This window comes from Lynx rufus, unplaced genomic scaffold, assembly GCF_022079265.1.
Source record: "Lynx rufus isolate CCGP_SWC_20201006 ecotype Redwood Valley unplaced genomic scaffold, mLynRuf1.p SCAF_8, whole genome shotgun sequence".
Classification (NCBI taxonomy): domain Eukaryota; kingdom Metazoa; phylum Chordata; class Mammalia; order Carnivora; family Felidae; genus Lynx; species Lynx rufus.
In genome coordinates this window covers 49,833,845-49,859,295 of record NW_025814896.1, presented here as the reverse complement: position 1 = coordinate 49,859,295, position 25,451 = coordinate 49,833,845, and the positions used below count along the sequence as shown (strand labels likewise).

Below are 25,451 nucleotides of genomic sequence, written 5' to 3'. Positions count from 1 at the left end.
GCTATTGTTGAAAGTGCTGCTATAAACATTGGGGTACAAGTGCCCTTATGCATCAGCACTCCTGTATCCCTTGGGTAAATTCCTAGCAGTGCTATTGCTGCGTCATAGGGTAGATCTATTTTTAATTTTTTGAGGAACCTCCACACTGTTTTCCAGAGCGGCTGCACCAGTTTGCATTCCCATCAACAGTGCAAGACGGTTCCCGTTTCTCCACATCCTCTCCAGCATCTATAGTCTCCTGATTTGTTCATTTTAGCCACTCTGACCCACTCGCCCAAAGATTTAAAAGAAATATTTTTATGCAAAATAGATCAGAATACAGAATAGAATCCAGAAAACCACTCAAATCCTATGTGTGGCTTACTGAATTATTATAAGGCAACCCACTTCAGTAAAGAAGTGCAATGTCACTGGGGTACTGGGTGTTGTATATAATTGAAGAATCACTGGCTTCTACTCCTGAAACGAATACTACACTGTATGTTAACTAACATGAATTTAAATAAATTAATTAAAAAAAAAAAGGAGTGGAAAAATGTCCTGTCAGCCTCACAGAAGCCCTTCCTGGCCTGTCCAACCACAGCCCCTCCCCCATATCCTGACTTTGATAGTGTCACTGCCCCGTGTTTCCCCTCTTCTAGCTTAGTCACCCAACATGCATCCCCTGATACTGTAGCTTACTGTTTTTTTTTTTTTTAAATATGTCTTTTAAGCCTTTTTAACCTGTTGGTTCTCTTCAATCCCTTCCGTTTCCTTCAACTTTGTTGTAACACCCAGAGGTTTGTCCCTCTGATCTCTGTGTTTCCTGCAGAGGGGCATTTGTATCCAGAGGTAGGTCAGGCTCAGGTTGGACCCTGTGGCAAGAATGCAGGAGGCGCATGTCTCCCTGCTCAGGCTCTCAGAAACTGATGATGCTTGAGGCATTTCTTGGTCTTTTTGGCTTTTTTTTTTTTTTTTTTTTTTTTTTTGGCAATTTTTGAGATTTAAAAAATTGGAGTATAACTTAATGCAGAAAGGTGCCCTTATTTTGGACATATGGCTAGATGAGCTTCGACCTGTGGATACACACTTGGCCACCACCTGCCTCAGGACTTGGGGCGTCTCCAGCTCCCAGAGGCGCTGACATGCCGCTGGCAAGCAGCCCCCCAGCAGGGCTAGTACTAGCATGACCTCCAGTATACAGATCAGCTTTGCTGGGTTGGGGCTCATACAGTATACACCTGGGGTCTGGCTTCTTTCACTGTCATCTGTGAGAATCCGCATGTTGTGTGTGGCAGTAACTCTGTCTCGTTACTGCTGTAGCTTCATGGAGCTCTGGCGGTGCACTTATTCTTCCTGCTCTTGGTGGCCTGGGAGCAGCTGTGTCTTGCATTTATAGAACACTGTTAGTGACTTATGGGAGCATGGGGTGACAGGCTCCTAACAGCCTCTTTTCCTGTTTCTGCAGCTTGTGTTTGACTACCGGCCAGGCGATGTTTTTGGCTGTGTGGCCGACATTGGCTGGATCACAGGACACAGCTATGTGGTGTATGGACCCCTGTGCAATGGAGCGACCACTGTCCTTTTTGAGAGCACCCCAGTTTACCCTGATGCTGGTGAGGACTGGGGACCAAACAGGGTCCCCAGGAGGAAGCTTGAGGAAGGAGGAGAAGTTCACAGGAGGGTGGAGTAGATTCCCTCACTCTGTCCTGGCTGTGGTCCTTGTGGTCACGTGGCATAGCTGCCAGGCCTTTCGCTCTGCCAGGTGGGCTGGGGCCAGGGGCCATGTCTGCAGTAAGATCAGATAAGCAGTAGATGGGAGTGTGATTTGTCACTGGAAGCTGTCTCAGGACAACTCACTCCAGAGTTCTTGTCCTGCTAGCAAACTGGGTGCCTTGGGCCATCCCCTTAGCACTGTCCCTCTCCCCTCTCTAGCCACCTGACCAGATCCAGCCCTTAACACCCAGGCCAGCTGCCAGCCTCCTGTTACCACAGACGGCGGGGGGAGGGGGGGTGTTTCTCCAGCTCTGCTGCCTTTGCCTTCAGGGACATCTGTCAGAGAGCATTGTGTGTGTCCTGGAGCCACCTCCATGAATTGAGATTACTTTGAGGACCCACACCTTGCTCACCTTGGCATCTCTCTTTCAGGCAGCACAAAACCCCAAGTATTTGTTATAATTCAGTTGAATTGTGGTGGCTCTGCCAAGCATTCCACAGTGCTAATAATGATGTATGTAGAACTTCTTTGTCACCTCCCCTGCTCCTCTTCAGCCTCCTGATGGACTAGATGCACCCTAGGAAGATTATGTAGGGGGCATAGTGAGGGATTAAGGGCCACACCTTAGGTGTGATCTCAGGCCCATCACTTCAACCCCTCGAAGCTCAGCCCACTCCGTGTGTAGAGCCATGGTGGTGAGTTGAGGGGGATTGTGGGAAACCAGGTGTGTGTGTGTGTGTGTGTGTGTGTGTGTGCTGGACAATTGCCCTGCTCCCCAGGGCTCACTCAGTTGTGGCCACTGCTATTCCAGGGGAAGCACCTGTCACAACCTCAGAGACATCTAAGTGTGAACATAAGTTCTTTGTTAGTGCTACATGGGTTATTTTTTAAATTCACAGTGATATCCCTTTGAACCAATCTTTGCTGTATCTTGTGGGATATACCACGTGGATGCAGCCATCCAGAGCCAGGGGAAGGCTGTTTCCAAATGCACCAGCCCTGGATGTGGGGTGTGCTGGGTGATGATTGCCACAGGGGTCCCTTCCTATCCCAATGATGGGTGTTGGATTCCTTTCTGTTAACACAGGGGTTTGCATGTATCCAGCACACAGTAACTGTTGTCTGATTTCTAAATAAGTTAGAATAGATGCTATCTAGTGGGCTCAGACTGATGGTGAACTTGGGCCTTTTTGTAGGTCGATATTGGGAGACAGTGCAGAGGTTAAAGATCAATCAGTTCTATGGGGCCCCGACGGCTGTCCGGCTATTGTTGAAATATGGTGACTCCTGGGTGAAGAAGTACGACCGCTCCTCCTTGCGGACTCTGGGGTCAGGTGAGTGGCCTGCTGTGCTGCTGGAGAGGTGTGTGTGCCATGTGGCAGAGCCAGTGCAGGCTTCAGGATGGTTTTAATTATGAAAGCTGCGTGGCTATGGCTGTGGTGAATTCAAACAGTGCCATACTGAATAGAAAGCAGATGTCCCTGCCCATAAGCAGCTTCCTGGAGCCCCCAGGTGATAACAAACAGTCTGGAGCACAATATTCCAGATGTTTCTGTGCCTGAGTTCTGTGCTTCATCTTTATTATGAAAAATTCCCAACCTGGTAAGGTGGCCCAAGCCCTCCTTCAGTGGTCACATGGGACTGCAGTGCAGGAGCTGACTGGGTCACTAAGGTGTTCCTCTGTTGCTTAGTACCGGATAGTCCCAAGGACTATAATAAACATCATTCTGTGCTTGTGTGCTGTTCTTGCTGTAGATATTTCCAAGGCAAGGAGTTATGAGATCAAAGGTTATCTCCATTTATAATTTTTATATATGTCACCAAGTCACATGGAAACATCTGGGAAAGGTGATGTGGGGTTAGTTCATATGATACCAGTGGGGTGGAAGGTACCCATGCCCGTTCTCTCTCCTTGTTCCTGATTCATTTCATTTCTGCCCCTACACATGTTGTGAATAGGCAAAACAAGCGCAGGGAGGTCCTCTGTGCTCCTTGGGTGAATACTTGGATCTTCTTGGTTTTTCACAGAGGAGGCATGTAGGGCAGGTACCACAAGGGGGGTGTCTTGCTGCCAAATGTGTCCACAGGGAAGGGAGCTCAGGACAGCATGTGCATGTCACTCATCAGTGGCACAGGTGTGTAGCGCTGTTATAGGTCTCAGGGCCCTGGTTCATACTACTCCCCTTGCCTGAAATGCCATAGTGCTCCTCTCCATCTGTGTGGGTTCCAACCTTCTCTCAAGGTCCGTCTCTGTGCACCTTCTCCCTGTGGAGTTCCCTGGCTGCTCTGGACCTCGGGCTCTCTTTTCTCAGACAAATCCATATTCTGTACTTGGATATCTGTTCTCATGCTGACTGTTTCCCTGGGCAGTGAGCTCCCAAAAGTCACACCCATCAGTATCCTCAGCATCCCAATGCCCACACACAGGGAAACACAGCAGGTCAGTGAGGGTTGACTGCTCTTTGTGAAGCTGAGTTGCAGGGCCAGAAACAGAAGGCTCAGATTTGTGCTGAGGGCTCAACACCCAGATGCTGGCATCTCCAGGGCAGTTGCTACCCAGCAATGCTGCTTCCCACCCAGGATGGCCTGGATCCTTGCCTGGGAGACCTGTTTTCATGTGCCTAGCTCCCTTCTATTCAGAGCCTCCCTTGTGATTAGGGTCTGGATGACCAAGTACTTTGAATTTTCCAGGTGGGGTCAGCAGAAAGTGTTTTGGGCTCCTTTCTAGATGGTGGTGAGTCTGAGATGCCTCTCTTGGCATGTTTAGGCTATGGAGTGTGAGTCCTGTGTTATTTGACTGGGGGCTGTGTGGATGCAGAAGACCTGCCCTCCACATCACAAGGCCTATGACGTGCCCCTGCACTTTGGGCTGGGCAGTGCTTGGGGACCGAGGGCAAGCAGAGGGCCACAGAAACTCACTCAGATCCTCCAGGTGCCATTTGTAGGCCACCTGAGTGGGACCAGGAGTTAGGTTAGTGATGAAGGGAGGTTTAATTTTCTAGATGCACTCATGGGATTCAACTGCTAAGGAAGACTCACTAGGACCCCCAGTGATAAGGCATTTGCTCTGAGCATTTCAGAAGGAGATGCTCAGTAGCTGCATTAGAGTGGGGGTGCACGTCCCATCCAAAAGCTGCCTCAGCCAGGCATCCTCTAGGCCAGACAGGCTTCTGTAGTCCTCTCTCCACTTCCTCTCTTGGATCAGGCCCAGAACAACTCTGTACCAGGGAGCACACACAGAGGATTGGCCAGGCTCTGTGTATTTTGCTGGTCTCGTGGGCACATTCCTGCCATGTAATGAGCACCACCAGTAGAGCCCTGCAGGGGTTTCCCTGGGACCTGGTTATCAATAAGCAGTGCTGGCAGGCAGGTAAACAGCACTTGGCATCTTCTCACACCAGCAAAAGAGAGTAGCACCATGGACCAGGAAGCTTCATGCCTTGACCAGAGCCAGTGCGGTGCTGATCTCCACTGTGGTTCCACAGTTCAGGCTGCTTCCGTGTGGCTGGATTAGCCCCCACAGCCCAGGCTTTGGGTGCATTGACTTCATTTAATCTGACTGGTCAGCAGAATCTAGTTTACTTAGGACTTTAACCCCAAGATTTGCATTTTTTTTTTTAACTTTCAGCTTCACAAGTGACACATAGTTATACTCTTGCTGGGAAAAAAAAAAAAAAAAATTGGAACATGGTAATGAAAGCTGATGTCCTCCATGGCGCTGCTCCAGGCAACCCCATTGCCTGTGCACCTTCTGATGCCTTCTTCACAGTTATATTACTGTGAAAGACATAGCTCGGTTCTGAAATGTCTTCTTTCCCTGAACAAGATCAAACTGTGCTATTATCCTATGTTTATTGTAACTCAGCAACATGCAGTTTTCCATATGGCTCTGTTCTATGTTTTGAGAACTTGATTTTACCCTCCTGTGGGGGCTACCATGGGTGTGGTCCAGTAGTCACACCCCAGTGTTTGCATATTCTGTCTCTTGCTGTTCCTCAGTGTATGGGCCAGTGCTGCATGGTATCCTCTGGCCTCCCTGTGGGTGTGGGTGAGTGCAAGGGCAAAACACACAACATCCAGCACCTGTGTGACCAGCATGGGAGGCCCTGGCCAGGTCAGGCCTTGGTTACTTGCTGCACGTGAGTGGTCCTGAGCAAGAGACAGCCAGCATGAGAGGATTTCACTATTTTAGCAGCGGTATGTTTAATCTGGCAAGTTCTGACTGAGTGCCAGCCTTGTATGGGCATCTCATTAGGGTGGTAGCTTAGTCATTTGGGCTGCTATAACAAAACACCAATGACTATAAACAACAGGGATTTATTTCTCACAGTTGTGGAGTCTGGGAAGTTCACAATCAAGGTGCTAGCACGATTGTCTTCTGGTGAGGGCCCTCTTACTGGTTCATAGATGGTGCCTTCTCCCTGTGTCCTCATATGGTCCAAGGGAGGGGGAAGCTGGGTGGTCTGTTTTACAAGGGCACTAATCCGATTCCTGAGGGCTTCATTACCTCCCAAAGGCCTTATCTCCTAATACTATCATCTTTAGGGGTTAAGATTTCAACATATGAAATATTGGGGGTACACAAACATTGAGGTCATAGCAGCTAGACATTGCTGGAGAAGTCAGGCTATAGAGTCACAGGATGCAAGCACATTTGTGTGTGTGTGTGTGTGTGTGTGTGTGTGTAGCATGTGTGTGTATATACGTGTTTAGCTTTAGTGGATTCTACCACAGTTTCCTAAGTAGTTGTATCAGGTGTATGCATGTTTATTTTTTCAATTTTTAAAAATATGTTTATTATTTATTTTTGAGAGAGTGAGAGAGTGCGTGCACTCATGCTAGTGGGGGAGGGGCAGAGACAGAGAGGGACAGAAGATCCAAAGCAGTCTCCGCGCTGACAGCAGAAAGCCTGATGTGGGGCTCGAACTCACGAATGACAAGACCATGACCTAAGCCAAAGTCAGTCAGTTAACCGACTGAGCCACCCAGGTGCCCCTCCACTTTTAAATATTAAGAGAACCACCCAAGTTGTTCCCCAGTTCCATACCAAATTACACTCCTATAGTGTATGTGCTATTGGTTCCCCCACATTTTATCCAACTTAAAAATTTTTTACATGATGGCTAAAATATCTTGTTGTAATTTGTATTTTTTTGATGGCCATAAATATGCTGAATCTCACTGCTTTTTCAAATTTTCCTTTATGTCCTTCAGAAAAATTATAGAACAGTTTCCCCTATAAAAACCTATCCTTTTTATTTTCAGTTTTGTTGAGGTGTATTATATCGTTTTTTTCCTTTTGTGTGTGGTTTCAGTGGGAGAACCAATCAACTATGAGGCCTGGGAGTGGCTCCACAAGGTGGTGGGGGACTGCAGATGCACGCTGGTGGACACCTGGTGGCAAACAGGTGAGAATGCCCCTGAGGAGAAGGGGACCTGATGCAGGGCTCACTCACTGCATGTGACAGCATATGAGAACATGTGGCTGAGCCTGAGTCTTGGAGGGTCAAGTGTGAGTGAGGCTCTGTGAATGCCATCCAACACCACTAATGCTTCAGCCCCTCAGCATATGTGGTGGTTGAAAAATCTGATGTCTAGAGTGAGAGACAGTGTGTGGCTGCCCTTTTGCAGCTGTAAGATGTGTAATGACTTCTCTGGGCCTTGGGTTCCTCATTGGTGAAATGGGGGCACTCCACTACAGGCCCCAGTGAGGATGGAAAGAGATGATAGAAGTGCTGCACGTTGCCTACTGCTGACAGGTAGTAGGTGCTTAGCTAAATGTTCATTTTCCCTGTAGGGTTCATGTGTCCAACACAAATACATCTGATGCAGATGGACCCTGCTGTAAGGGACCAGGGTCTAAATTTAGATTTTAGTGGGAAACACATTTTTTTCTGTGTCATTTTGTTTTTCTTTGTCCTCTCTGCTCTGGAGTATTGTTCGGAGTAAGAGATCACCACTGATGTAATAAATGTAGCGAACTGTGGTCTCATTCTCCAAGAAGCCAGAATGTGAGGTATTGCAAATAGCTCTGTTCTCCTCCATTTAGGAAGGCTCAGGACAGAGACTCCCTACAGCTGAGTCTTGTGAGGCATTTCCATGCAGGCTGATAGAGGGAAGTGCCAGAGATGTGAGAACAGAATTGTGAGCATCACTTTTCATTGTTTGGTGTGGGGGATGGGGCACTGGCCCAGAAGCAGTTCTTTTCCTCCATCTTCCTGTGCAAGTAGGTGGGTTCTTCCCCTTCCCACAGAGCCATGGATGAAGGGAGGAAGCCCCTATCCCTGTGGAGAGCCATAGCTGGACTGACCTCTCCTCCTTGGGTCCCCATCTCGTTTCTGCAGATGAGAGGACCAGAACCAAAGTCTGGGCTTGCCTCAGAAAGAGGTCTTTGTGTCACTGGGATCACTGTGTCATTTCCTTGAGCAGACAGGGGCAAGCACCCATCTCCCACCCTGGGAGAGCACTTGTGTGTCTGCAATGGACACTTTCATGGCAGTGTCTCGATAAACATTCCACTAGCTGCTAGGCCCATCCTGCATTTCTTCCCCATTCTCCCTGCAGAAACGGGTGGCATCTGCATCGCCCCACGCCCCTCGGAAGAAGGAGCAGAAATCCTCCCTGGCATGGCTATGAGACCCTTTTATGGCATTGTCCCAATTCTCATGGATGAGAAGGTAAGGGCCTTGCAGAGGCATCTCCTTCCTTCACGGGTGCCCTGCCAAGCTCCTGACACTCCTGTCTGCCTTCATGGCCTCCTCTGCTCGCTGTCCCACGTCACGTGTGCCAGGCTCTTTTAGGTGGTGGAGGGCAAGCATTCAAGGACACAGTTGAAACTGCCACATGGGGTGAGCCCTAGGTTTTCTGGGAAACCCTCTCCATGCTGCTTCCTTACGGAGGAGAAAGGCAGTTCCTCTTGGGGCCTCCTTGTCATTTTTCATGTTTCTGTTTTCATGCATTTTTCTGGCACTTCCCTCTATCATTTTTCAGAAGAATGTTAGTTTTTTGCTTCTGAAGCAGAATCTGCCAGTTCTCTCACATGTGTGTCTCTGGGTCTGTAGGGAAACGTTGTGGAGGGCGGTGATGTCTCTGGGGCTCTGTGCCTGTCCCAGGCCTGGCCGGGCATGGCCAGGACCATCTATGGAGACCACCAGAGATTCATGGAGGCCTACTTCAAGCCTTACCCAGGTGAGCTGGCTAAAGTGGATCATGTCATGCATTTTTGCACACACTGGGAATCATAAGCTCAGAAAACATTTTTAAGGAAATGATGACTGAGTGTAGAGCAGTGATACTTTGGAGTTGGAATCCTCCCCCCATCCACTTCACCTCCCTAAGTCCCCTGGTCTCTGGACTGGTAAGAATTCTTGGGGGTTAAGTGGGGCTGCATGCAGAGCCCAAAGTGCCTGGCCTGTGGTGTGCATGCCTTAGGCTACTAAGAGAGAAGGATGAAGAAACAACTTTGGAAAACTGTCATGATGGCTGTGAGTTTTCTTCCGGTTTACTTTTTGTTTTTTTCCTGTTTTGCTTTGTGTTGTTGGGTTGGAAGATTATATACACAGTGTGCCTGTGGGAACCCATCATCTTCAGTCTCAAGCTTGTGAAAGAGACTCACTTTTGGGGATGCTTGGGTGGGCTCCTTGTACATCTTCTGCTCCCCAACGTTTGCGGTTATGACATGGTCAGAATTCTGCTGACTCAGAGCCACTGCCCTCTCTCTAGCACATAGCCAGATGGCACTATCTAGAGAAGTGTCTCCACAAGGGGTTGCCAGGGGTACAAACAGGCAGGAGGTTAGCAGAGCTGGGGCTTCAGGGCTTTCTTCCATAGAGAGAGTTGGGGTGTGGGTACTACTGTATCCTTCCTGGAGGGACGGGAGCCCTGCTGGGTCCTGGTTCAGAGGTATTGGTGCTGAATTCTCCCATTGTGGTGCAGGCTACTACTTCACTGGAGATGGGGCTTACCGGACCGAGGGCGGCTACTACCAGATCACAGGGCGGATGGATGACGTCATCAACATCAGCGGCCACAGGCTGGGGACTGCTGAGATCGAGGACTCGATGGTGAGAATGGCCCAGCCTCCTTGGGTAGGATGCCTCTTTGAGGCCTCAGATTTACTTGCGTGCTGACTCAGGCGGTTCACCTCTTGCATGTTTTGTCTTGTTGTGTTCTGCACAGGCTAGCCATCCCGCTGTGGCAGAGACTGCTGTCATTGGCTACCCCCATGACATCAAAGGAGAAGGTGAGTGCCCACAAAAGGAGCTCCTCATTCCTGGTCTTACGCCCATTGTGGGCACTTTGTAAAAGGAGCAGAATCTGGAAGGTGGGTGGCAGGGGATTTTTATAGGTCAAGCTGTTGCTTCCTTCTGTCTTACGTGGATTTTGGGTGAATAGACTTGATGGCATGCATGTTAGGTGAGGGTCAGATTTCTGAAATGTCCTAATTCTGCCGTCCTTTGAGGACACACATCCACAAACAGCCAGGACCAAATATGGCCTCTACTGAGCTTGGGAGTCTATTTGGCCTCTACTGAGCTTGGGAGTTTCATCCTCTGTCTGTGTGGCTGTGGTGGCCCAGTTGCCGACGGTTCACATGAAATGTCCTATCGTGCTCAGAGCGTCTCCTTGCACATGCTGGGTTACAGCGCCTGGTGCCAGCTCTGCAGCCACATAGGAGCTGGCAGACAGGAGTGTGCCCTGGAGTGGACTCTTCTGCTGCTCTGGGACTTGTTCTGGAGGAATTTGACCTGTGGTTCCCATGCAAGTGACATGCCAGGGGAGTGCTAAATGATGGTCAGTGTGGTCTTACTGAAGACACACATTGTTCCAAAGTCTGCCAAATTCTAAGCAGGTGGGTGTGGGAAGTGGCAGGATCACTTGAGTATCATAGTGCTTGGTACACAGTGGCCACACTCACTTGGGTTGGCATTAGCTGGACACTTTTGACCCTACACTGCCCTGTTGGGCAAACCATCCTCCACTGCCTGGCCAAGCAGCCTGGGATTGGACACTCTCCCTCTTGCTGTCAGGGACAGCCTCTGTCGCATGTCCCATTGTTACCTGCCTTCCTGCCATGTTTATGTGCCACTATTCCATTATTTACGCAAACACCTTATCTAAATCAACTCATTGTAAAATTTAACATTTATTGAAGTTCCTTTAAAAACAGCATTTTCAGTTGCCGTGAGAAGCATGTGTTCATGAGGTTGCCCCCCCCTCCCCCGCCCTTCCTTAGCAGGAGACTGGGAAGCACTGGAGAGGGGGCAGGGATAGGAGAGGGATGGAGATGGGAACACATCCTTGCCTGTGACACTCAGAGGCCTTGGGCCACCTCATAATCCCATCAGCAGATGCACACAAATAACTTTGGGATCACCAGGACTTTAGTACTGGGGAAGACGTGTGTATCATGGGTATGGTGATATACATTTTTCTGATTTCTAACAAATTTGAGCAGCCATCTATTTGTAATACACAACAGCAAAAGCTGTTGGGTACCTGTTTGTCCCTACTCCCTGTGCACTTGATCTAATCGAGGGGAGGCCCTGGGTCTTGTCTGATTAGGACCCAGACCTGGCAAGGGACATAAGTCCCTGCTTCATTGAGCTTTCATGCTGGAGGGTCAGGGAGTAGAGGGGAGAGATGGACAATATGCAATAAACACAATCAATGAAGAAGCTACAAGTAGGTTGTGCCATGGCATGTGCCATGGGGAGAATTAAGATGGGTGGAATGGTGCAGGTATACACAGGCTACACATATATAGGAACTCCATGTATGACAGGGCATTGCAGATCCATGGGGAAAGAGACTGACCTCACTGGTTGTGGGATTGCTCATGTAGAGAAACAATAGAATTGGATCCCTGGGTACCACATATGCAAGATTATCCCAGGTGGATTCACAAGAAATGTAGAGACCTGTGGGAACCACTGTTAATTGGAACCTGGCAGGATACTGACAGACAAAAATTAGTGTTTATGTTAAAATATTGGTTAGTCAGCATTGCCCAACAGAACTTCCTGCCAAGATGGAGCTTGCTTTTCATCTGTGCTGTCCAGGAGAGTAGCCATAGCTATAAGCGGATCATGCGACCAAGAAACTACATCTTAACCTTAACTTCATTTACATTTTAATAGCTACTGTGGCTAGTTCCCACCGTGCTATACATGTACCCACAAGATTAGTGCCATGTGCTGTGTTCCCATGTACCATCTCACAGGAGTGGATAGTATTCTCCTGTCAGCCCACATTATGGTCTACTTCACAGGTGCAAGGACAGTGGGAGGGGGTTAAGTTATGCCTCCAAGGTCACACCCCCAGCCAATCAACACCAGAGCCCCAGAGAGCTCTCAACTACGTGTTGGCTTCACTGGGATGTTCAAAGGAGCTGTGAGAATTGCTTCTGCTTTGGATGAAATGGAAACACATCTTCAGGGCTACAATGAAACAAAGCAGCTGCTACAAGGTCACCAGTGTATGATTTTAAGATCTTTAGGATTTATAGTGACTATATACAATGCTCTGCCTCAGGAGATGGTTTGTGGTCTAATACACCCCAAATCTTTGCTTCCTTCCAGCTGCATTTGCCTTTATTGTGTTGAAGGACAATGCAGGTGACCCAGATTTGGTGGTGAAGGAGGTCAGGTCAGCAGTGGCCAACAAGATTGCCAAGTATGCGGTGCCTGATCAGATTCTGGTGAGTGGCACCTGCCCTTCAGGTGTGATGGCACTACTGGTTGTAAGCCTCCTTCTCTGCTTCCCACAATTAACAAACAACAAGTGATCCCTTTCATCAGCAGCAAAGTGGACATTAGCTGTTTGGTTTCCAGGGAGGTAGGTGGGGATGGTGAGTTGCTGTATCCTCATAGAGAGGGGAAGGTCAGAATACCTCGCAGCAAACCTTTACACAATTCACCTGTTCAGGGTACAGTGCTGGGCAGGATTAGGCATTCTCTTACTTTGGCCTTTGGAAGCTATTTATAGGAGCAGGTCTGAGTGGTGAAGAAAATTAGAGATTTTAGTTATTTTTTTTTAAAGTTTTAATTTAAATTCCAGTTAATTAACAATACAGAGTGATAATTAGTTTTAGATGTACAATATAGTGATTCAACCATTCCATATATTACTCTGTGTTCATCACAACGAGTGCACTCCTTAATCCCCACCACATATTTCACCCATCCCCCTGCCCACCTCCCCTCTGTAGTTAAGAGTCTGTTTCTTGGTTTGCCCATCTCTCTTTTTTCCCCTTATCTCTGTTTTTTTTCTTAAATTACACATGAGTGCAATCATAATGGTATTTGTCTTTCTCTGACTGACTTAATTTTGCTTAGATAATATTCTCTACTATATATATACACACATATATATACACACACACACACACTCTACTATATATACTATATATATATATATATGTACATACACACACACACACCCACACACACACACCACGTCTTCTTTTTTTTTTTTTTTATAAATTTTTTTTTAACGTTTATTTATTTTTGGGACAGAGAGAGACAGCGCATGAACGGGGGAGGGGCAGAGAGAGAGGGAGACACAGAATCGGAAACAGGCTCCAGGCTCTGAGCCATCAGCCCAGAGCCTGACGCGGGGCCCGAACTCACGGACCACGAGATCGTGACCTGGCTGAAGTCGGACGCTTAACCGACTGCGCCACCCAGGCGCCCCATACCACGTCTTCTTTATCCATTCATCAGTTGATGGATACTTGGGCTGTTTCCATAATTTGGCTATTGTAGATAATGCTATAAATATCAGGTGCATGCATCCCCTTGAATTAGTATTTTTGGATTCCTTGGGTAAATACCTAGTAGTGCAATTGCTGGATCATAGGGTAGCTCTATTATTAACTTTTTGAAGAACCTCCATACTGTTTTTCGCAGTGGCTGCACCAATTTATATTCCCACCAACAGTGCAAGAGGGCTCTCCTTTCTCCACATCATCACCATGACATACTGTTTCCTGTGTTGTTGATTTTAGCCATTCTGACAGGTGTGAGGTGATGTCTCATTGAAGTTTTGATTTGTACTTGCCTGATGATGATGAGTGATGTTGAGGATGTTTTCATGGGTTTGTTGGCCATCTGGATGTCTTTTTTGCAAAAATGTCTATTGATGTCTTCTCCCCATTTTTAATTAGATTGTTTTTTTGGGTGTTGAGTTATAAAACTTCTTTATACATATTTGATATTAACTCTTTATCAGATATGTCATCTGCAAATATCTTCTCCCATTCCATAGGTTGCCTTTTAGTTTTGTTGATTGTTTCCTTGCTGTGCAGAAACTTTTTATTTTGATGAAGTCCCAATAGTTTATTCTTGTTTTTGTTTCCCTTGCCTCAGGAGACAGATCTAGAAAGAAGTTGCTATGGCTGATGCCAAAGAGGTTACTGTCTGTGTTCTCCTCTAGGATTTTGATGATTTCAGGTCTCACATTTAGGCCTTTAATACATTTTGAATTTATTTTTGTGTTTGGTGTAAGAAAATGGTCTAGTTTCATTCCTTTGCAAGTAACTTTCCAGTTTTCCTAACACCATTTGTTGAAGAGACTGTCTTTTTCCCATTGGATATTTTTTCCTGCTTTGTTGATGGTTAATTGACTATGTAGTTGTGGGTTCATTCTGGGTTTTCTGTTCTGTCCCATTGATCTGTGTGTCTATTTTTGTGTTAGTACCATACTGTTTTTTTTTTTTTTTTCAACGTTTATTTATTTTTGGGACAGAGAGAGACAGAGCATGAACGGGGGAGGGGCAGAGAGAGAGGGAGACACAGAATGGGAAACAGGCTCCAGGCTCTGAGCCATCAGCCCAGAGCCCGACGCGGGGCTCGAACTCACGGACCGCGAGATCGTGACCTGGCTGAAGTCGGACGCTTAACCGACTGCGCCACCCAGGCGCCCCTGTACCATACTGTTTTGATTACTACAGCCTTGTAATGTTCCTTAAGTCTGGAACTGTGATGCCTCTAGCTTTGCTTTTTCAAGGTTGCTTTGGCTCTTCAGGGCCTTTTGTGGTTCCATACAAATTTTCGGATTGTTTGTTCTAGTTCTTGTGAAAAAATGCTGTTGGTATTTTGATAGGGAATGCATTAAATGTGCAGATTGCTTTGGGTAGTATAGACATTTCAACAGTATTTGTTCTTCCAACTCATGAGCATGGAATGTCTATTTCTTGATGTCATCTTCAGTTTCTTTCATCAGTGTTTTATAGTTTTCAGAGTACAGGTTTTTCACCTTTTTGGTCAGGATTATTCCTCTGTATCTTATGGTTTTGGGTGCAATTGTAAATGGGATTGATTCCTTAGTTTCCCTTTCTGCTGCTTCATTATTAAAGAAATTTAACAGGGGCACCTGGGTGGCTCAGTTGTTTAAGCGTCCAACTCTTGATTTCAGTTCAGATCATGATCTCACAGTTCATGGGTTTGAGCCCCATGTTGGGCTTCACGCTGACAGTGCAGAGACTGCTTGGAATTCTCTCTCCCTCCTTTCTGTCCCTCCCTGGTGCTCTTTCTCTCTCTCTCAAAATAAATACATAAAAACTTTAAAAAAAAAGAAATGTAACAGATTTCTGTATGTTGATTTTGTGTCCCATGACTTTACTGAATTTGTGTATCAGTTCTAGCAATGTTTTGGTGGAGTATTTCAGGTTTTCTATATAGAGTATCATGTTGTCTGTAAATAGTGAACATTTTACTTTTTTCCTTGCTGATTTAGATGCCTTTTATTTCTTTTTGGTGTCTACTTGCTGTGGCTAGGATTTCCAGTACTATGTTAATTAACTGCAGTGAGAGTGGACATGTTCTTGACCATAGAGGAAAAATTGAGAGTTTTTCCTCTTTGAGGATGATGTTAGCTTTTCATATATGACCTTTATTATGTTGATGTATGTTCCCTCTCAACCTATTTTGTTGATGGTTTTTTTATCACGAATAGATGCTGTATTTTGTCAGATGTTTTTTTCTGGATCTATTGAAATGATCATATGGTTTTTATCTTTTCTTTTATTAATATGGTGTATCACATTGATTGATTTGTAAGTATTGAATCACCCTTGCAGCCCAGGAATATATCCCACTTGATCATGGTGAATATTTCTTTTAATGTATTGTTGGATTCAATTTACTAGGATTTTATTGAGAATTTTTGCATCCATGTTCATTAGGGATATTGGCCTGTAGTTCTCTTTTTTAGTGGAATCTTTATCTGGTTTTGGTAAGAGGATAATGCTGGCCTCATAGAATGAATTTGGAAGTTTTCTTTCCTTTTTTATTTTTTGGAATGGTTTGAGAAGAATAGGTATTAAGTCTTCCTTAAATGTTTAGTAGAATTCATCTGTGAAGTCATCTGGCACTGGACTTTTTGTTTGTTGGGAGTTTTTGATTACTGATTTATTTTCTTTGATGGTTATTGGTCTGTTCAAGTTTTCTATTTCTTCTTGTTTCAGTTTTGGTAGTTTTTATGTTTCTAAGAATTTATGCATTTTTTTCCAGATTATCCAGATTTTTGACATATAATTTTTCATGTTCTCTTATAGTACTATTTGTATTTCTGTGGTGTTGGTTGTTATCTTTCCTCTCTCATTTGTGATTTTATTTATTTGGGTCCTTTCTCTTTTCTTTTTGATAAGTTTGGCCAGGGGTTTATCAATTTTGTTAATTCTTTCAAAGAGTCAGCTCCTGGTTTCATGAACCTGTTTTATTATTTATTTTGTTTTAGTTTCTATACCATTTATCTTTTCTCTAATCTTATTTCCCTTCTTATGCTGGCTTTAGGCTTCATTTATTGTTCTTTTTCTAGGTCCTTTGAGTGTAAGGTTAGGTTGTTTATTTGAGATTTTTCTTGCTTCTTGAGGTAGACCTGTATTGCTACATACTTCCCTCTTAGAACCACTTTTGCTGCATCACAAAAGTTTTAGACCAACATGTTTTCATCTTCATTTGCTTCCATATATTTTTTTATTTCTTCTTTGATTTCCTGGTTGACCAGTTCATTCTTTAGTAGCATGTTGTTTAATCTCCATGTATTTGTTGTCTTTCCATTTTTTTTTCTTGTGGTTGACCTCTAGTTTCATAGTGTTGTGATCAGAAAACATGCATGGTATGATCTTAGTGTATTTGTACTTGCTGAGACCTGTTTTATGACTTAATATGTGATCTATTCTGGAGAATGTCCAATGTGCACTCAAAAAGAATGTGTATTCTGCTGCTTTAGGATGATATGTTCTAAATATATCTGTTAAGTCCATCTGGTCCAGTGTGTCATTCAAAGCTATTGTTTCCTTGTTGATTTTCTGTTTAGGTGATCTGTCCATTGATGTAAGTGGGGTGTTAAAGTCCCCTATTATTATTGTATTATTATTAATTAGTTCCTTTATTTTTGTTATTGTCTTATATATTGGGGTGCTCCCAATATTGGGAGAATAAATACTTACAATTATTATATCTTCTTGTTGGATTATCCCCTTTATGATTATATAGTATCCTTGTCTCTTGTTATAGTCTTTGTTTTAAAATCTGTTTTGTCCAAAATATGAATTGCTACTCTGGCTTTCTTTTGACATCCATTTGCATGGTAAATATTTCTCCATCCCCTCACTTTTAATCTGCAGGGTGGCTTTATATCTAAAATGGGTCTCTTGTAAGCAGCATATAGGTGGGTCTTTTTTTTTTTTTATCCATTCTGTCACTCTATGTCTTTTGATTGGAGTGTTTAGTCTATTTAAATTCAAAGTAATTTTTTAAATTTTTTTAATTTTTAAAAAATGTTTATTTATTTTTGAGACAGAGAGAGACAGAGCATGAATGGGGAGGGTCAGAGAGAGAGGGAGACACAGAATCCTAAGCAGGCTCCAGGCTCTGAGCTGTCACTATCAGCACAGAGCCCAACGTGGGGCTCGAATTCTGACTGTGAGATCATGACCTGAGCTGAAGTTGGACACTCAACCGACTGAGCCACCCAGGCACCCCTCAAAGTAATTTTTGATAGATATGTACTTATTCTTATTGCCATTTTATTACTTGTTTTGTCATTGTATCTGGAGATTTTCTCTGATCCTTTCTTGTCTTTGTCACTTTTGGTCCTTCTTTTCCACTCAGAGTCCCCTTTTAATATTTCTTGCAGGGCTGGTTTAGTGGTCACAAACTTCTTTAGGTTTTGTCTGTCTGGGAAACTCTTTATCTCTCTTTCTGCTCTGAATGATAGCCTTGCTGGATGGAGTGTTGTTGGCTACAGATTTTTCCCATTAAGCATGTTGAATATATCATGGTCTGCCAAGTTTCTGTGGACAGATCTGTAGCTAGCTTTATGGGTCTTCCCTTACAAGTTGAGGACTTTCTTTCTTGCTGCTTTTAGGATTTTTCTCACTATATTTTGCAAATTTAATTATAATAGGTCTTGGTGTTGGCCTGCTTTTGTTGATTTTGATGGGAGTTCTCTGTGCCTCCTTGATCTCAATGTCTGTTTCCTTCCCCAGATTAGGAAAGTTTTCAGCTTTCATTTCTTCAAAAAAAAAAAAAAATGTCTGCCCCCTTTTCTCTCTCCTCTTCTTCTGGGACTCCTATAATACAAATGTTAATGTTATTATATTTGATGGAGTCACACTTAGTTCCCTAAGTCTATTGCTATGTTTCATAATTCTTTCTCACCTTTGTTCAGCTTCATTATTTTCCATTATTTTGTCTTCTAAGTCACCAATTCATTCCTCTGCCTCTTCCAGTCTGCTGTTCATTGTATTAAGCCTGTTTCCAATCTTGAGTATTGAGTTCTTCATCTCTGGTTGATTCCTTTTTAAGTCTGTTATCTCTGTGGTCAGGGTCTCACTGATGTTTTCTATTCTTTTCTCAAGCCCAGTGAGTATCCTTAGGATTGTTGCTTTACATTCTCCATCAGGCATGTTACTTATATCTTATAAGGCATGTTACTTATATATGTTCCACTTAGATCTCTGGCCATGGACTTACCTTTTTCTTGCATTTGGGATAAATTCCTCCATTGTTGCATTTTGTCTAAGTCTCTGCCTTATTCATAAGAGATTTTAAATAGAGAAACATGGGGAAAGTACCAGTGTTCCCCAGCCCCAGTTAGATTCTGAACATATCTCCTGGTGTCAGTGCAGGAGACACTGCCAGACCCTGTCTGAGAGGGTCTGTGTTAGAGTCAGGTCTGGGGAAGAAGGGGGCCCATTCGCTAGCCTTATTAGGTTTCCACTCCTTCCTTTGTTAACATTTCCCCCCACAGTCTTCCTTGGTTCAGAGGAGGTCCTCTGAGATGGGAATGGCCCTAGCTTCCCCTGGTGTCATACGAAGTCAAGCTGTTTGGTGACCAGAGTTTTAGGGAGACCTGAACTCCCCTTTCAAAAGATAGGTCACTGTTCCAAATAAGCCCCAAACATAGCTCTTAGCATGTTGCTGTTCACATTAAAGGGGCCATGGCTGTTTGAAAATGCTGAATTTTCAAATACTAAGCAAGACAACATTTTTGTCTGAGGTAGCTCTTACCACTTATGTCAGCAAAAAGCCACTTTGGGCCAGGCCAGTGGGTGGAGACGAGGTGCCATGGCATATACTTGGTTCTGTTGCTATCTGGGAGCCCTCATTAATGTAGTGAACAGGAGACAGAGGTATCAGCAGTGAGGCAGACCCAGGTATGGACAGACCTGACCTGGAGGAAGGCTTCAGCAAACCCCTGATGTGTGGTTGATTCTGCCCTTCAGGTTGATTTCAGCTTTAGGTCCAGATGGTGTGAAGATATAACCAGAGACCACAGGTCTCCATATCTTTGGGGCAGGCCTGGCATCTCAGTCATTCATTCCTGAGCCCCCAGCAAGGGTGTCATCCCTTGCTGTTATCCCAGTGCAGCTGGACACTGCTGGGAGTATGGGCACCACCTGAACTTGAATTCCACACCCTTTCCTTGCCAGGTTGTGAAGCGTCTTCCAAAAACTCGGTCTGGAAAAGTCATGCGGAGGCTCCTGAGGAAGATAATTACAGGAAGAGCTCAGGATCTGGGAGATACCACCACCTTGGAGGACCCCCATGTCATCATGGAAATCCGGAAGGTCTACCAGAAGTACAAAGACAAACAAACTGTTGCTCAGTGATGGGCTTTGGCTGAGACCCAGTGCCCATGCCCCTAACTGTCCTTCCAGAATGTAGCTCTCAGATTGGCTCATTTCCTACTCTCCCAGAAGCATTCCTCTCCTAGAGTGTAATCCACACTGCCCAAATGTGAAGTCTGTGCTAAGCCCTGCCTTCTTTCTGCTGAGGACCCATGAAGAGATACTATTAGATATGCTTAGCATTTGTTTCCCTTGTCCTGAATTTGGTTTCCTGGGATGAAAAGTCAATGTCATCTCCATTTCTGTGTCACCTCCAGACAGCACAGGAAGGTGAGGTGTGCCTGCTCAGATGACTGAGAACCAGAAGCAATCATATTTTTTCCCCCAGATGTACTAGATACAAAAGGCAGAAATTTTATTTTTATACTTTTATATTTTGGAAGAATGCGCAGATATACACATGTAGTGTGCAGATTTACTTATACACATTCTTTGTAACATTTAGAGTTATGAAAATATCCTTTTGTGCCTTTGCTCATGGGGAAATGTGGAGAGGGTCAGAGGATGCCTTTTTAATGTTGGCATTCTGGGAATCTGAATTTGAAATGTTTGTACCTCTGTCTAAATATAGCTATCTTGAGAACTTTTCAAGCTTGTAGCATCCTTGTTTTGGTGTATATTTCTATTTACCCTGTCTTATGTATAAGGAAATCTAACTTCTAAAAGTGATGGTATGAACGTGCTCCAATTTTAGTTCTAGAACCACTCATATATTCTGTTTCTCCAAGCTGTGATGTGGAAAGATTCCCCTTTCCACCTCAAATGCCTCTTGGTAGAAGGTCAGCATGCTCCAAACATGTACGGATGTTCGGGGAAGCCCATGAAAACTCAGGTGACTTGTTTGGCCAGGACTGGATCCTTGAAAACTGCCTATCCTTCATTCTGTGGTTGGTGTGGGAAGAACCACAGAGGTCCAAGGATGAGACTTAGAACTCTGAATCAGGTCTCTCTCTTTTTCTTAAGAATGCCTTAAGCCATCTGAACATTAGCAAGATGACATAAACCTTTAGGTTTGCAAAGTGTTTATTAGCCAAGCACAAGAGGGCCAGTGGCGTGGAACACAGGTGAAGGCAGCCTGCTGAGCTGGGTCCTTGGGAACAGGGAAAAGTTGTCCTTATCTTTACCCCACATTATATGGGCCTTGCAGCTGTGTAGGTGTTCAAGGGGTGTCTGGGGTACTGAACACCTACTGTGGGTCATAGTTGTGCTGGCTTCTCTCTGATTAGGCAAGTATGCCTGTGACACCAACAGGGTGGCCACTGGCTGTGGCCCACAGAAACAGAGTGATGGTCTGTTCTCTGTTGCTAAGTAACAAGCAGTGCTTAGCAACAGAGAACCATGCACTTGGACCTGTCACACGTGTGGTGGACTTGGCAGACTGTAGTTATGGTGCTATTTATGAAATGGCTGGGGTATAAACTCGGACAGTGACCAGGATGGTTAAAATAAAGTTTATTTTGTTCATTCTCTTCCTTCTGTTGTGATGTTTTTGATGAAATAATGCTATTGTTATTGCTGAATATAATCCCAAGGACAAAACTGAAAGGGCCTAGTCATTCAAAAGAGAACACTTAAAAAAAATCCATTGGGGAGGAAATCCTTTACAGGGAGGAAAGACACACTAAGAGCTTACCTATCTTACACTCTTATTTGGTAAACCTATCTGTGTCTAGATTGCTGTGCTATCCAATACACTAGTTATACATAGCTATTTAGGCATAAGTAAAAAATATATACAGAATAGAGCAGAATAAAATAAAATATTCAGTTCCTCAGTGGCAGTAGCCACAGTTCACATGTTCAGTAGCCACGTGGCAAATAGCTACCAGATTGGACAGCATGGACAAGAACATTTCCACCTTCACACAAGGTTCTGGTGGTGGGCACTGATTTGGAGCACAGACGAGGACAGGGAAGCAAAAAGAATCTCATTGTCATAGACTGCCTCTGTGAAAAGCACAGGCTTGCCTGAGAGAGACGTGCCATTACTCAGGTTTGTCCTTTCTTTAGATGTGGGTGGATGAGGTTTCTATGAACTGGGGACATGGGGGGTGGGAGGTGAAAGGCCCTGACCCAACTGTCTCCTAAGAAAGCTGGACCAAAGCAGGAACTGGGAATGGCTATTCCTAGGAACAGTGCTTGTTCTTGTGCTCTGGAAGTTGGGGGGCAGGGAGGCTGGGAGTATTCCCAGGGGCCTCAGCCAGGCACTGAATGCACGGGGGGGGGGAAAGACACATTTTTGCACCCCAGGTTGCGGTGGGAAGTCACAGCAGGATCCCTCTTTTGCGGGAATAATCTATGGCCACAGACAGGATGCAGAGATGAGCTACAGTAGGATTTTGGCTGCCCTGAGGCAGGGCCTGTCTGAGAACAGAAGGGCACAGGAAAAATGGAGCCCAGGAGGTAGATGTGCAGAGGCTGGTCAAGCTATACCACATCTGCCCTGACCTCAGATGTCACTTTTTGCTTTGGATTTTCTGTCAGAACTGAGATGTCCTAGCAAAAACCGAGTCAGGACCACTGAGAAGCAGAGAGAAGAGAAGGCAGCTATAGTGAAAGCAGAGAGGAGACATCTGTAGGTGTGGAAACAGAGACAGGGTTGGACTGGGATCCAGAGAGAGCTAATCTTGGCATTAAGTGCATCTCCAGGCCAGCATGAAATTGGTAATAACAATAAACCCAAAGGGAAATTCTATTCAGATTCAGAAAAAAAGCAGTATGCGGTACCTTTGAAGAATAATTCTCATTTAGAGTAGCTAAAACAAAATGAAAAGTTGTGCTTCAAGGGAAAATTCAGCTTTCCAACATAATTAATTCCCAAAGGGAAAATGTCCCTATTAAGTCTAGAAACAGAAAAATCACAGCTAATGTTCATGACAGCAGTTATCTAAAGATCAGTCATGAGCTGATTCAGGCTCATGCTCATTCCAGGTTCACCCACAGCAGTGAGATCATAGAAAAGCAAGGGGAGTGTGAATTCTCACCCAGTCTCCCTGGCCTGACTTGAGAGAGATCTGGCCATGGAATGAACCTGAGCCATCAATCCTTGCAGAGCTGACTTGCACCCACTGCGCCAACCACCCTCAGGATACCCAATGTCAGGAGCACAGCAGCAATGCTTATACTGTTGGGCACAGTGTGCAAGGAGGCCCTAAGCAGGTCACCCCATCTCCTCCTCTCATTTCACTTCGGGGCAGAGCTGGGGTGTGGATGGAGCTGGTCTGACTCCACCCTTGACCCCCAAGTTCAAACCAAAGGTGGTGTGGTCCCTTCTTGCGAGAGCTTTGAAGAATATCAACGGCATTTTAGTTTTATTATTTTATTGCTTTTTTAAGGCACCTTACTGTTGACCTCTGAGTAGCTCTATCTTTGATAGGGGGGAGAAGCCTAAATCCAGACCGAGAGGAAGCTTTCCAGGAGACAGTGCTTTTGGAGGGGTGGTGATGCCAATTTGAGTTTTAGTGATCTTTAACTGGAGTTATGTAAGGTTTCCCTTCATCACTGTTTGGGAATTTTGCTACATAACAGGATTAAACCAAGTAAATACACAATTTCTCCACCTGTGAATACCAACAGTCTTTAGTTTTTGCAGTATTACTTTTTGGTTGACTTGTTTTATTTGTCCTGCTTGGGCTCTGTAGGGCTTCTTGGTCCATCTTAATGGCTTGTTGTCCATCTTAATATTTCAATCATTATCTGTTCATATGTAGTTTTTGCCTATTTGGTCTCCTTTTTTGAAGATCGTTAACTTCCCATATGTTGGGACCTCTCACATTCTATTTTCTAGTTCTCTTACTGCCTTCATCTCCATGGACCTGAAGCAGAAACTGAGATGAGGGCCTGCGTGCAGGTGATTTGCTTAGGAATGTGATTCCAGGGACAGGTGTGAGGAATGAGGTTGTGAAACAGGGAAGGAGGGAAACCAACGCAAGCAGACTCACATCGGGCCAGCCAGCGCTGTGAACCACTGCTCCGTCTCACATGACTCAGTAGGACTCTTACTGGTGTGTCTTTGAACCAACTGAGAACCAGCTGTCTGAAACGTGGCATGGCCTCCCAACTTTCCCCAGAACTTGCAGATGCTGTCGGGAAAAAGTGGCTCCCAGCAGTGGCCTCACCTCCCTGAGCCTCTGTTTTCCCTGGCCCAGTAATTCCTTACCACACTCAGGCTCTCTGGTGTTGGTATGCAAGTGTTGTAAATGTTTTGCTCATCGTTATCCCCATGGAGAGTGTGAGTCTCAATTACTCAATCTGTTTTCACGTGAGGAGGAAGTCTTGCATAATGTCCCTAAAATGTAACAGATTCTGGTTTCCAACATACATTTCATCCAAACGTTTCACATAAGTTAGTGAGGCCTTTCCATATTACTCTGTACTTCTTTTCTCCCTTCCAGTGTCACATGACTATCTCCCCATCAGTAGACGGTGACCCATCTTCTTCTTTGTAATGGCTGCATGTAGCAAACCACTGAATTTGAGCATTTATTTAACCATTATGAATGGATATGTAAGGTGATTACAAGTTGTCTACATTAGAAACAAGACTTAAATGGAATCCATGTACATCTTTACACCATGTAATCAATCAGAAGATGTGCTTGGCTATCGCAATGGTGTGAATGTTTGTGTCCCTTCAAATTTATATGTTGAAATCCTCATTTCCAAGGTGACGGTATCACAGGAGGTGGTGGGGCCTTTGGTAGGTGGTTATAAGAGGTTATAAGAGGTGGTTATAAGAGCACAGCCTTCATGAATGGAATCAGTGCACTTCTAAAAGAGGACACAGAGAGCTCCTTTGCTCCTTCCATCATGTGGGGACACACCGATGACAAGATGGTGACCTCTGAACCAGGAGGAAAGTTCTCACCAGACACCAAATCTGTTTGCACCTCGATCTTTCACTTCAGCTTCCAGAGCTGTGAGAAATAAATTTCTGTTGTTTATAACCCTCCAATCTATGGTGTTTTGTTATAGCAGCCTGAACAGAGTCAGATAACTGCCAACCTACAAATTTGGGTTTTTTTTGTGAATATGGTCCACAAATACAGAGTGTGCAGAGAATCTTATGTGGTGAATCTTATGTAGTGTAGGTGAGAAATGTAGCACAAATAGGAGGACCAATGTAATATAAATAAATAAAACCTGGCAAAAGGTTATCTTCACCCCAAAGCTTAAAAAGCTGGAAATTACTCATATGGTGTGTTATCAGTCAACAGCTGTAGAGATAGGTAGTAGCCAGCGATAAAATGCCATACCATAATTTTCAGACCATGACTTTTCTAGTCATTCCCTTTTTCCTAAAACATTTCCCTAGAGGGTTGCAGTTACTACTTAATATAACCTTTAAAATTTGTCTCTGTATGGGACTTAGATTCAGAAGTAGCTTTTATGATTTGGTCATGTGAAAATATTTTGTATAACTTTCATACTCCAGGCACAAGAAAGACATTTGATGAAATTCTCTTCCATTATATGTTTTGGAAGCAACTTCTTGTGTTAACATTTTATTTCTAAACTGTTGGGTTGGATGGACATTTTTGCTTTTTTGAGTTCAAGTAATTAAGACACTGATAAAAATAAATTCACTTTTCTCTCAAAAGTGGATCTAAGCCAGCT

The 25,451-nt window shown here is 44.7% G+C and overlaps 1 protein-coding gene across 4 annotated transcripts in view; it reads left to right on the top strand.

Annotated features, from left to right (window-relative positions):
• The window catches only part of ACSS1 (acyl-CoA synthetase short chain family member 1), a 61,418-nt gene extending 40,111 nt beyond the window's left edge, over positions 1–21,307 (top strand). For 2 of the 4 annotated variants that reach the window (XM_047068100.1, XM_047068099.1), the window contains 9 exons: positions 1,448–1,595; positions 2,893–3,030; positions 7,012–7,104; positions 8,261–8,373; positions 8,758–8,884; positions 9,632–9,759; positions 9,875–9,938; positions 12,277–12,395; positions 19,638–21,307. In XM_047068100.1, coding sequence (XP_046924056.1) covers positions 1,448–1,595; positions 2,893–3,030; positions 7,012–7,104; positions 8,261–8,373; positions 8,758–8,884; positions 9,632–9,759; positions 9,875–9,938; positions 12,277–12,395; positions 19,638–19,817 — 1,110 coding nt within the window. In that variant the 3' untranslated portion in view covers positions 19,818–21,307. Of the gene's footprint in view, positions 1–1,447; positions 1,596–2,892; positions 3,031–7,011; positions 7,105–8,260; positions 8,374–8,757; positions 8,885–9,631; positions 9,760–9,874; positions 9,939–11,966; positions 12,008–12,276; positions 12,396–19,637 lie in introns of those variants that run through there. The other 2 variants (XM_047068097.1, XM_047068098.1) reach the window with 2 other exon arrangements.
• The last annotated feature ends 4,144 nt before the right edge of the window (positions 21,308–25,451 follow it).